Source organism: Dasypus novemcinctus, chromosome 10, assembly GCF_030445035.2.
Source record: "Dasypus novemcinctus isolate mDasNov1 chromosome 10, mDasNov1.1.hap2, whole genome shotgun sequence".
NCBI classification, from domain to species: Eukaryota; Metazoa; Chordata; class Mammalia; order Cingulata; family Dasypodidae; genus Dasypus; species Dasypus novemcinctus.
This window is the reverse complement of record NC_080682.1, coordinates 101140599-101153010: the sequence shown is the minus strand read 5'-3', so window position 1 is coordinate 101153010 and position 12412 is coordinate 101140599. Positions and strand designations below refer to the sequence as shown.

The window sequence follows — 12412 nt, the reverse complement described above, 5'->3', positions numbered from 1 at the left end:
TTTGAAGTATGCTAAATAATGTGGTAAATTGGTGGTTAAAGGGAAGAATAGATGACAATAGAACAATTCTTAACTACATTTAAATATGGTAAAATTCTAAGGGAAGTATATAGAACATGCGGTATTCACTGTAAAAGTCTTTCAACTTTGCTGCATGTATGATTAATGTATAAGAAAATTTCAGAAAGAATTCAATATCTTATAGAAAAGCAATAATCTGTGACTGATAGCACATTGAATTTAAAGAATCGGGTAGTCCGTACTGATACTAAAACAACAAATAAGGAATCCAAAATTAGTTATGGGAATACTCATCTACTATAAAGTAGTAGTATGTGAAATAATAAAAATAGAAGAAATAATCAAGACAGAAACACACAATTTGCAAGTTTCATAATAATAGTTGATTCAGGTAAGAAACATGAACGTATGTTAAAACCTGTAGGATAAAACTTGATGGGGAAGGGTAAATTTAAACAATCTCAAAATAGAAAGCTGTCTTTATGAGGAGAAAACTAGTAGAACCATTGTAAGTGTTCAATGGTGATATCCGTGGTGCTCCTGAGGGCCACAGAGACACACAGGTTCTACGGTCATGGCAATTGGCTCTGGAATTCAGTGCATTGCCAGTGGACCCCACTTTGGAATTTGTGTTCCTGAGTGAGATGGAGTTGGACTCAGATGTCACCTTTCTATACATGCCTCTTTTACCGGACTTGTGGTTGGCCCTGGGGTTGGTGTATACTCAGGAGACTTGAATCTCAGGACTGTCCATGTGCCAGATGGGCCATGAGCCACAGCAGAGTTGCAACTCCTACTCTCCTTTTCATTGGACTTACCCAGGTCGGCTAACAGGGAGGTGAAGAAGTCAACCACCATACCAACAACTCCAAGCAGGAGAATCGCACCCATCAACCATTTGGGATCTAAGCCTCCTCTCAATATAGAGGCGGCATGGACTTCACCATCCCAGGGTCCGCAGGATAGAGGAATAAAATATGGATCAGAGTGGACTTAGTTTTATTCTATTATAGAAATATTGTGAATAGTAATGGAAGAAACTGCAGCATTGATCTGGAGAAAGTGGCTACATAGTTGCTGAGGGCAGGGAGAAGGAAGAAGGGATGTGATTTGGGGGTATTTTTAGGTCTTGGAATTGTCCTAAATGATATTGCAGGGACAGATGCATTATATATCCTGCCATAACCCACTGAATGTACTGGGGGAGAGTGGAAACTACAATGTAAACTATAATACAACAGGGCTCCAAAATGTATTCACCAAATACAATGAATGTGCCACAGTGGTGAAAGAGGTTCTTGATGTGGGAGGAGGAAGGGTGGGGTGTAGGTATGTGGGAACCTCATATTTTTTAATATAACATTTTTTTGTGATCTATGTATCTTCAAAAAATTACAATAAAAATAAATAAATAAATAAATAAATAAATAAATAAATAAATAAATAAATGCCTCCTGTTGTGATACACCAAGGATGACACAGTAAGAGTTATGTGGTCATCCTGACAAATCTGCATAGTTGGTATCAAATCATGAGTAAGTAATCAAATTCACACTGGGGAGCAATGTAAAAATTTTAAAACCTTTAATTATTTGTGCTGCTTAAAAATATGATTAATATTTACTAATACCCATTAAAATGGAAACAAAGAATAATAGGTTCAGTAATGATAATTTTTTCATTGAAAAGAACAGGTGCACATCTAGTAAAGAGATAGTGTGGAAAAGGAATTGTGTAGTCAGGCTTGGAGACACGTAATGATGTGACCCATGTGTGTGAGTAAGAGCCAGTATTGTCACAAAGACAGCTCTAATTCTGTGCTTACTGAGGTAATTATTGCCCCTGGGACCTTCAGTAAAATAGTTAAAATCTCAACTCCTTGGAGTCCTTCACTCTGATTGTTTTGTTGTGACTCATTCCATTCTAGTCTAAGAGAACTCCATTTGAGTGGGTGAGTGATTTTGTTATTGCTGTGGGGTGAACTTTAAGGAGGGAAGACCCTATGTAGAATAGATGTTATGGGAGGAGGTTGAAAATATTAGGAACTATTTCTGGAGGGAAGGAGACCAATTAGAGATACTAGAGCAGTTGTGTATCATTCTTTCAAACGTCTCTATCATTCTTTCAAACGTCACTTTCAGTGAGAGCATTTTGGTAGCTAGAAATTGGCCATGGTAGAAGTATACACACCAAAGAAAGTGGCAAACCTTACAAAATATACGTTGTTTTACTTTGTTTATTTGCATGTTTATGGTGATTTAGTTTATCAGCACACCCCTGCACTAGATCACAAATATGTGCTGCCCCAGTAGATTGGAAAGGGCTGTCTGAGACTGGAGAGGGATGAAAGTCTGGAATTGAGGTCCCTTTTATCTCTCAGTGTGCAAAGGAGTTTTGAGCCTTTCTACAGAAGGTTTTACATTATCCCAGACACTGAGACTTTTAAACATCTGAGGCTTTTAAAGGGGCTTAATCTTCACTCTCTTATCCCGATCCTTCATCCTAACCATTCAATATTTGTCCTTTGATTGTATTGTTAAACAATTTTTTAGAGTTACATTGTGCCTCGATGTACTGCGTCCTGGACATGCACAAAGAACAAAGACAATTCTCATGTCAAAAAATTCACCATTAATGGGGGAAACATTGCCAGGATATTCGATTTGTTCTATTTCTCAATATAGGTGCCCTGGATGATTAAACTCCTTGTCAAAGCAGAGGAAAAGTAGGGAGAGTGACTTATGGGGATATGTTTCCCAAAGTCATGTCCCAGACCTATTGGACCAATGTGGGCCAGATCCTCTGAAAATGGGTAATTCTTTCAAGTAACCTGAAAAAGGGATTTTGAAGAGACTTCTCCATGATGCTGTAGTTAGCTGGGTCAAGGCTGATATAAACTTCACGATCCATTTGAGGATTTTCTTTGAGTCATATTGAGTTTGACACTTGTCCAGTCACTCTAGTACATGCAAATTTACTCTTACCAGATTCCAAATTTCCCCAAAGCTGCGCAGCTCAATTCCTTCCAGAAGGAAAATATTTTGTCACTGCCAAAGTGTCCAATGTTGAGCATCTTTGGCTTGTATTTCAGTTTCCACTTCTCAATTTCTTAAGGCTTGTTTTTTTACCCATTTCCATCTCCTTTTCTTATTGTCAGTATTGTGGTGCACATGCCTGCTTCTTAGCCACTTACTAAATTTCATTATCTGTTTTAACTTATTCCATTTCCTCTTAGAGGATGGCTGTCCTGAGGGGAACAGAGATTGTCATTGTAGTGGTGTGGCCACAGTTGAATATAGTGGTAGTTGCTATCCATGCCAGGCACATCTCCGTAAACGTCAAATGCTGCTGTTCTGTGATCTTATTTTCAGTAAATATTTTTTCATTTCTTAGAGGTTGTGATGGACTGAAGCTGTATATATCCCAGAGAAATATGTTCTTAAGGCTAATCCATTCCCATGGGCTCAAACCCATTGTGAGTAGGATATTTTGGAGGGAAATTTACTTAAGGTATATCCCACTTCCATCAGGATGGGTCTTAATCCTAACACTGGAGAATGAACTTCATTCTCATAAAAGAATGAAATGTAGACATACAGAAAGAAAGACACAGAAATAAAGAAGCGTAAATGGAACCTGCAAGAGAAGTAAGATGCTAGGATACACCACCATGTGCTTTGCCATGTGAAAGAGGAGCCAAGGGTCACCACAGTCAGCCCCTAAACACCACAGTCTTTGGGGAGAAAGCATTGCATTGATGATGCCTTGATTTGGATATTTTTGCAAATTCAAAGCCATGACCAAATAAATTTCCATCACTTAATGTGAAGAAATTCATGGCATTTGATTGAGTAGCGTGGGAATCTTAAACAGAGTGTAATATACAACTGAAATCTCAGTAGTCATTCTCTCTTCCAAACTATCCTCCACTTAACTACCAGATAAATATATCCGAAATGTTTTTCAGTTTCTAAACTCATCATTTCTGACCATTTCTTTGTACAGAATAAGTCCAGACTCATTAAGTTGTATTCAGAGTGAATCTACTTTGCTGTCATCTTTTCTCCAAGTGTTCTCAAATTTGCAATGTCTTAATTTAAGACAGCTGTAAACTATTTTGATCAAACCTGTGTTTCCACTTCATACATTTTTTCTTCAACTACCAAAGACCTCATTTCAATATATGGAACTTGTTCCCTTTATTGATATTCTACATTATCTTCAAAGGTAAGTTCAGAGAGGTAAGTTCAGAGAGGAACTTACTCTTCGGATATAACACAAAACACAGAATGACTTTGTCTTTCCCTTGTATTTCTGTATTTGTTTTACTGGTTCCATTAAGTTAGTAATTCAATAATTTTATTTTCTTTATTTGATAAAAGAGTGTCTTGTTTTTGATTAAAACTTCATTCAAGGAAGAATATCTTATATATTTATGCAACACAGCTCCTGGCATCCTCAAGATAAAATGGAATTAGGAAGGGACCAAAAGCTCCTGAAGATATCAATGAAAATGTTGTATGTAATCTGCATTTTCCTTTCTTTGCTATAGTTTATGAAGTACCAGTGCTCTCCCCAGGAATGACTTCCTTAAACCATACTGTGTTCAGTCACACAGTCTTCCACTTGGTGGGCATTCCTGGCCTAGAGGACCAGCACATATGGATTTCCATCCCCTACTTTACTTCCTATGTCATCACCCTGCTTGGAAACAGCCTGCTCATCTTTATTATATCCACAAAGCGCAGCTTCCATGAACCCATGTACCTCTTCCTCTGCATGCTGGCTGGAGCAGATGCTGTCCTCTCCACATGCATCATTCCTCAGGCCTTGGCCATTTTCTGGTTCCATGCTGGGGAGATCTCCCTAGATCGCTGCATCACTCAGGTCTTCTTTCTCTCTTTCACCTTCATCTTTGAGTCAGGGATCTTGGTAGTGATGGCATTTGACCGTTACATTGCCATATGCTACCCACTGAGATATACCACTATTCTTACACACACTCTGATTTGGAAAGTTTGTGTGATTGTCCTTTTGAGAAGTTATGGTACAATTTTCCCCATAATATTTCTCCTGAAAAGGTTGACTTTCTGCAAAAGTAACATCCTTCCAAACACAGCTTGTAAGGAAATTGTCTTGGCCCATGTTTCCTGTGATGACATCCGAGTAAATATCTGGTATGGGATTTTTGTCCTCACATCAACCTTGATCTTAGATATTGTCCTGATTTTTATTTCTTATGTACTGATTCTCTGTGCTGTCTTCCGCATGCCTTCCCAAGAGGCCCACCAGAAAGCTCTCAACACATGTGGCTCCCATATCTGTGTCATCATTCTCTTTTATGGACCTGGGATCTTTTCCATCCTCACTCAGAGGTTTGGGCAGCACATCTCACTCCATATTCATGTCCTGCTGGCCAACATTTATAGTCTGGTTCCACCTATGCTGAATCCCATCATTTATGGAATTATGACCAAACAAATACGGGAGCTGGTGTTTCATGCATTCTGTACAAAACTAAAATGATGATGATCATGGGAAATGATATTCTACTTCTCTCTTTAATTCTCTACTTGTTTGCAGTTACCTTGCTGCTCACGTTGTGAAAAGTACAGCTTAAATATCTGTTCAGTTACTGTATGTTACGGTGCATCTATAGCACTTTCTCCGGGGAAGTTTTGTTACCTGTTTCTTTGGGTCTTTAATCAGTCATTAGACTCCTTGTCTTTGTTTTCTCATGCATAGAGTTGGGAAATATATTATTTCTCCTCCTTGAATTAGTTGAACTACAAACAGCAGCATTTTGGATAATTGCTCAATTCTTTTCTCATGTATTTTAAGATTTGAATGCCTATATTTATTGTAATTGTCTCATTAAGAAAGTTTCTCCAGTCCTTCTCCACTCTGACATTTATCTAATCAATATTTTGCTTGTTGATATATATTAACTAAAATCACTTCTCTCTTAAAACTCACATACAGATTTGTGACCAATATTTCAGTATAACTTGATTTATTAATGTTGATATATATATTTTTTCTCCCTCATAGAACACAAAATATTGAAAAAGTTTATTAAGATTTATCTTAATGATATTCTTGGTTATATTGTCATTTTTTGTAAGGATATATCCAATAATAGTCTACTTGTTGGCTAAAATACTGATACAATATAATAATGTTATGCAATTATAAAGCAAATTGACATTGGAATGTAAGAAATTCTTTCTATCAATTTTTTATTGAGGTGACAGTCACAATATATAAAATCAACTAATTTAAAGATGAATAATTTAGTTACATTTAGTACAGGTATTGTGGAGATATTGTGGGTTATGTTCCCAACCACCACATTAAAGCAAGTAATGCCGTAAAGCACATCCCACAATTTTTTGGCTTCCCTGTGCTTAAAAAGTTGTTTTTACAATAAATTGTAGCCTTTAAATGTGCAATAGTAATATGTCTAAAAAACAATGTACATACCCTAACTTAAAAATACTTTATTGCTAAAAACCCTAACCATCATTTCTGTCTTCAGTTGTAATCTTTTTGTTGGTGGAGTGTCTTGCCTGGATGTTGATGGCTGGTGACTGATGTAGGTGGTGGTTGCTGAAGGTTGGGGTGGCTGTGATAATTTCTCAAAATAGGACAACAAAGACGTTTTCTACTTCTTTTTTCTCTTCCTTTCAAGTAAAATTTTTCTGTTGCATGCAATGCTGGCTGATAGCATTTTACCAGAGGATAACTTTTTCAAAATTGGAGTTCATCCTCTCAAACCCTGTCACTGCTTTATCCTTTGATCAAAGTTGATGTGATATAATATTTTATAATACTTTGTTGTCATTTCAACAATGTGTATAGCATCTTCACCATGGATAGATTACATCTTTAAAAATTTTCTTTTATTACTTTTAAAAAGATATATAAATAACACAAAATGTTACAACAAAAAATATAAGAGGTTCCCATATACCCCACTCCCCACACACCCCACTCCTCTCACATTGACACTTCTTTCATTAGTGTGGTACATTAATTTCTTTTGATGAGTACATTTTGGAGCATTGCTACACAGCATGGATTATAGTTTATGTTGTAGTTTATACTCTCTCCCTTTCCATTCAGTGGGTTATGACAGGATGTATAACGAACTGCATCTATCCCTGCAATATCACTCAGGACAATGCCAAGTCCCAAAAATGCCCCCATATCACACCTCTTTTTCCCTCTCCCTGGCTTCAGCAACTCCCATGGCCATTGTCTCCACATCAATACATAATTTCTTACATTGATAGAGTCACAATAATTCTATAGTGGAATACCAGTAAGTCTAGTCTAATCCATATTTTATTCCTCCATCCTGAGGAAACTGGGATGGCGATATCCACTCCACCTCTAAATCGAGGGGGACTTAGATCCCACATGGCTGATGGATGGAATTCTGTTTGCAGCTGTAGACTCTCTCAGTTCCCTGGTTTGGTGGTGACGATCATCATCTGCCTGATAACTGACCTGGGTAAGTCCAACAAATCGGAGAGTAGGTATTGGAACTATTCTGAGACACATACAGCACTTTCTTTGCTCTTCCATAAGGAGCAACTCCTCATCCATTAAAGTGTTATCATTAGACTGAAGCAATTCAGACACCTCCTCACACTCCACTTCTAACTCTAGTTCTTTTGCTATTTTGAACACATCACGAATTCTTTCAGTGAAGTTTTGAACCCCCCAAATCATCCACTGTAAATTGGTGGAATTAACATCTCCCTACCCCTGTTAATGTTGATATTCTGACTTCCTCCCATGAATCACAAATGTTCTTAATGGCCTCCAGGATGATGAATCCTTTCCAGAGGTATTCATTTTACTTTGTCCAGATCCATCAGCAGAATCACAATCTATGGCAACTAGAGAGTTTTGAAAAGTATTTCTTAAATAAAACGTCTTAAAAGTTAAAATAACTCCTTGATCTATGTGCTGAATAATGGATATTGTGTTCACAGCTATCAAAATACTATGCATCTAATTGTTCTTCTCCTGCAGAGCTCTTGGGTTACAAGGTTCATTGTGAATGAGCAGTAACATTTGAAAGTATCTTTTTTTCCTGAGAAGTAGGTCTCTATATTGGGCTTAAAATATTGAATAAGCCATGTTATAAACAGATGTGCTCTCATTCAGGTTTTGTTGTTCCATTTTTAGAGCACAGACAGAGTAGACGTAGCATAATTCTTGAGGGCCTTAGGATTTTCAGAATGCTAAGTGAACATTGGCTTCAACTCTAAGACACCAGCTGCATTAACCCCTAAGAAGGGAGTCAGCCTGTCCTTTGAAACATTGAAGCTAGGTTTTGACTTCTCTCTAGCTATGAAAATCCTAAATATCATCTTGTTCCAATAGAAGGCTGTTTGATCGACATTGAATAGCTGTTGTTTAGTGTCGCCTCCTTCATCAATTATCGTATCTAGTTCTTCTGGATAACTTGCTGCAGCTTCTATGTTAGCACTTCCTGCTTCACTTTGCACTTTGATGTTATTGTAAACTCTAAACTTTACCTTTCCTTAGTCCCAAAAAATGTTTAACAATGCAAGGGCTATAAACTTTAAGTATTTAAGGGAAATGCAAAAAGTAAATATGCTAAAAGCTTATCTAAAATGTCTGGAGTCCATGCTAAAAGCTTACCTAAGATGTGGAAAAAATATGTGCTAATTAAAGCCTACTGAAAACTAAAACAAAAGAACCATTTGGCCTTTCCTCTCTGTATAAAAAACGTCTGAAAATCTTGTTCAAGGCTCGAAATTCAAAAAAAAGTTCCCGAGTCCGGCCGGCCATCAATAAACCATTTTTCCTTCTCAAAATCATTCCTGAGTCCTGGCCTCTCTATACTCAAATAATTAAACTTCTCTTAAATTCTACAACATTATGGAGACAACTTAGTGCCTTCAATCTCATGAACCAACCTCTCCTAGCTTCAAACCTTTTTCTGCATCCTCTTCACCACTCTGAGCCTTCATAGAATTGAAAAGAGTTAGGGTCTTGCTCTGGATGCAGCTTTGGCTTAAGGGACTGTTATGGCTGTTTTGATATTCTATCCAGACCCTTAAAACTTTAAGGTTGTTTTGCATTTTTAAATTATTTGTGTATTCCCTCTGCTAGTGCTTTTAATTTCCTTCAAGAACATTTACCCCTTTGCATTCACAACTTGGCTGTTTTGCACCAAGAGTTGTATCTTTCAGCCTATCTTGCATTTTAACAAGGCTTCCTTGCTATCTTAGTCACTTCTAGCCTTTGATTTAAAGTGAGATACTTGCAACATTTCCTTTGAGCAGTTAGAGGCCATTGTAGGGTTATTAATTTGCCTAATTTAAATATTGCTGAATCTTACCAAATAGGTAAGCTGAAGGAGAGGGAGATGGGAAAAGGTGGTCTGTGGCCATCAGAACACAAAGCAATTATTAATTGAGTAATGTCTTATATAGGCATTATTCATGATGATGCAAAGACAAGTTAAAATATTAATATCAAATATCACAGATCACCATAACAAGTATTTTAGTAATAAAGAATAAGTTTGACATATTCTGAGAATTACCAAAATGAGATTCTGAGTAGAAAGTGAGCTCATGCTGTTGGAAAAATTGCACTGATGGATTTAGTCAATGCAAGGTTACTACAAACTTCCAGAACATAAAAAACGAAATTACCTGTGAACCACAATAAAACCAGTTATGCCTGTAAACTCATAATGTTGTGCAAACACCATCTCTAGATAGCTCCAAAGCATTTTCCTCACAGAAATCAAAACTTATACCCATAAAACAGTTGATCATCATCTCCAGCCCCACAGTCCCTGGTTATCCCCAATCTGCTTTTTATCCCTGTGGGTTTATTGACTTTGGTCACTTCATGTAAATAGATTCATCTGTTATGTGACCTATTCTTTCTCTTAGCAGAATGCTTACAAAGTTCTTCTTGGCAGAAACATGATATATCAGTACTTTTATTTCTTTTCAATGCTGAATAGTATTCCAGTGTATGGATAATACCCAATATGTTTATCCATTCAACCAATGATGGGCATTTGGGCTGCTTCCCTTTTGCCTATTCTGAATCATGCTGCTGTAAACATGCAGGTACATGTATTTGTGTTAGCCTCTTTTCAATTTTTTTGTGGTATAAATTTAGGAATGGAATTGCTGAGTCATATGGTAATTCTTTACTTAATTTTATGAGGAACAAACCAACTATTTTCAGATCAAAAATATTACTAGGGAAACAGCCTGAATATATTTTCCTAGTGATATTTTGTCAGAAATCATGTAGGCCAAATGAATTGGTTTCAAATTTTCTTCAGTGCTAAAAAATGAACTCTCAACCAACAATTCGATTGAGGCAGGATAGAATAGGGACCTAAGGAGGAAGGGGACTAAAACTTAATAAGCTACACAAACTGAAACTGAGGCAATGGCCTACTATCTTTTAGAGGCCGAGGCAATGTCCTGCTAACTTACACCAGCCTGCTGACTTAAGTGAATTAGGAAGGGGCAACTTACAAGCACTCACACTCAAGGCCTACAGTAACAGAAGGCAGCCAGTAACATCATTACATGGCAGGAAAGAGGGAAGGAGCAGGAGGAGCTCCACACTCTCCGCCTCCCCCCCTCCCACTTTCAGATTACCTCACATCTAGTGGACAATGTCCTGAAGCTAATCACTGCTGACCAACATGTCCTGCAGAGATCATGAACAGAGCTAGATGCCAGTCATCACTGGACAGCAAGTCTCCATGCCCCTAAGCAGATCAAACCACCCCATAGATTTCCCTTGCTTAGTTGCAAATTTCCCAATCAGACCAGATCCTGGAATCCTGGACCCCCATAAAACAAGAGACCCCAGGGCAGAACTTCGCATATTTCTTCCTTGGAAATAGCCACCTCCATCTCTGAAGGTGTACTTTCTTTGTCTCACTTTACCCCCATAAATTCTCTTCCTGCCTAATTAATTTTTGGCTTGTACTTGAATTCTTTCTCATGGAGAAGTCAAGAACCTAGACAGTGACGACTGCCTGTGATAACATATCATGGTGAGCCAGCTGGAAGGAGAAAATCTTCTCTGGTAACCACACCTTCCATCTGATGAGACTGGTGATGTTTTGCCTTCTAACCAAAGTCTATGTGTATCTGTCTGGCATAGGATGTGAGCATATGTATCTGTCCATATATATGCCTGTCTCCATTTCCATTCAGTTTCATTCAAAAGGGCTGCTGGAACAACATACCAAAATCTGTTGGCCTTTATAAACAGAATTTCTTTAGGATAAAAGCTTTCAGTTCCAAGGCACTAAAGAGTCCAATTCAAGGTTGATTTCTCACCAAGTCAATGGTTATGTGTTGAAGAAAGGTGGTCACTGATCTCTGCCTGGTGTCTCCTTCCTGGGCTTCTCTTCCTCTTGAGACTTCATGGGCTCAGCTTCTTTTCAATCTCAGCTGTAAGCAGGCATAGGGCTTGTCTCTCAGGGCTTCCTGTAGCAGTCTCTGGCCTAGGGCTCATTTATTTCTGGGCCTTCTCAGCTTCTCAGCTGCTCTGGCCTATTCACAGATCTTCAGTGAGCTGCCAGGTAAATGGTTCATCTCTCTGGGGCACCATGAGCAAGCATGACAGAGCTCTCTCTCTCTTTGCCTGTGTCTTCTTGAGTGTCTGTTTATATACACCTCCTAAGGGGGTGGGGACTCAATCTAAGTCATACTTTACATATGTGGTTGAATCAAAAGACTTAATTTGATTTTATAATGTAAACTTAGATCCTTTGAATTTAATACAATCAAGAGTTATCACACTCAGAGGAACAGATTAATTATAAATATAATCTTTCTTTTTCTGGAATTCACAAATAATTCAAACTGCTACACCCTGCTCCCAAAGCACCTAACCTAGATTCACTTAGAATTCTCTGGGTTCCACATGTGGCAACATGTGTCCTAAAAGGGATGAGGAAATGCACTACCAAACTGGTAAATTATAATAAGCACAGGGGTGCAGAGAAGAAGATTCTCACTCTAGAAAAGGACAGTCCTCCTAAGAAGTCACCTTATTAAATAGTCTGTCTTAGATACCTGTAAGAAGCTGCAAAAACCTTTCCTGGGCCCCCCAAACTTCCATGAACTCCCTTTGAAAAACAGCCTCCACAGTTTTCAACAATTGAGACCATGCCACCAAAGTGAAGCAGGTAAGGAGGGCAGGCAAAAAGCCTGGAGATAAACGCACCTTCTAGCTGTCACTATTAAAGTCACCCTGACACCTCAATACCACCTGAATTCCAGCTTCCACATCAGCAGGAACCTGCTTCAAGAGCGGAGAGGCAGGCCCCTTGCCTCAAGCTGCCTTATGGACAAGA

General features: G+C 38.1%; 1 protein-coding gene across 1 annotated transcript; it reads left to right on the top strand.

Moving 5' to 3' along the window:
* Nucleotides 1-4602: 4602 nt before the first annotated feature.
* On the top strand, nt 4603-5547 carry LOC101420944 (olfactory receptor 52B4-like). The gene has a single exon (XM_004476753.1). The coding sequence runs from the start codon at nt 4603-4605 to the stop codon at nt 5545-5547; it is 945 nt and encodes a 314-aa protein (XP_004476810.1).
* The last annotated feature ends 6865 nt before the right edge of the window (nt 5548-12412 follow it).

Bases quoted from the DNA above. Each gene is read 5' to 3' on its own strand.
- LOC101420944 (XM_004476753.1), top strand. From the start codon at position 4,603: ATGACTTCCTTAAACCATACTGTGTTCAGTCACACAGTCTTCCACTTG.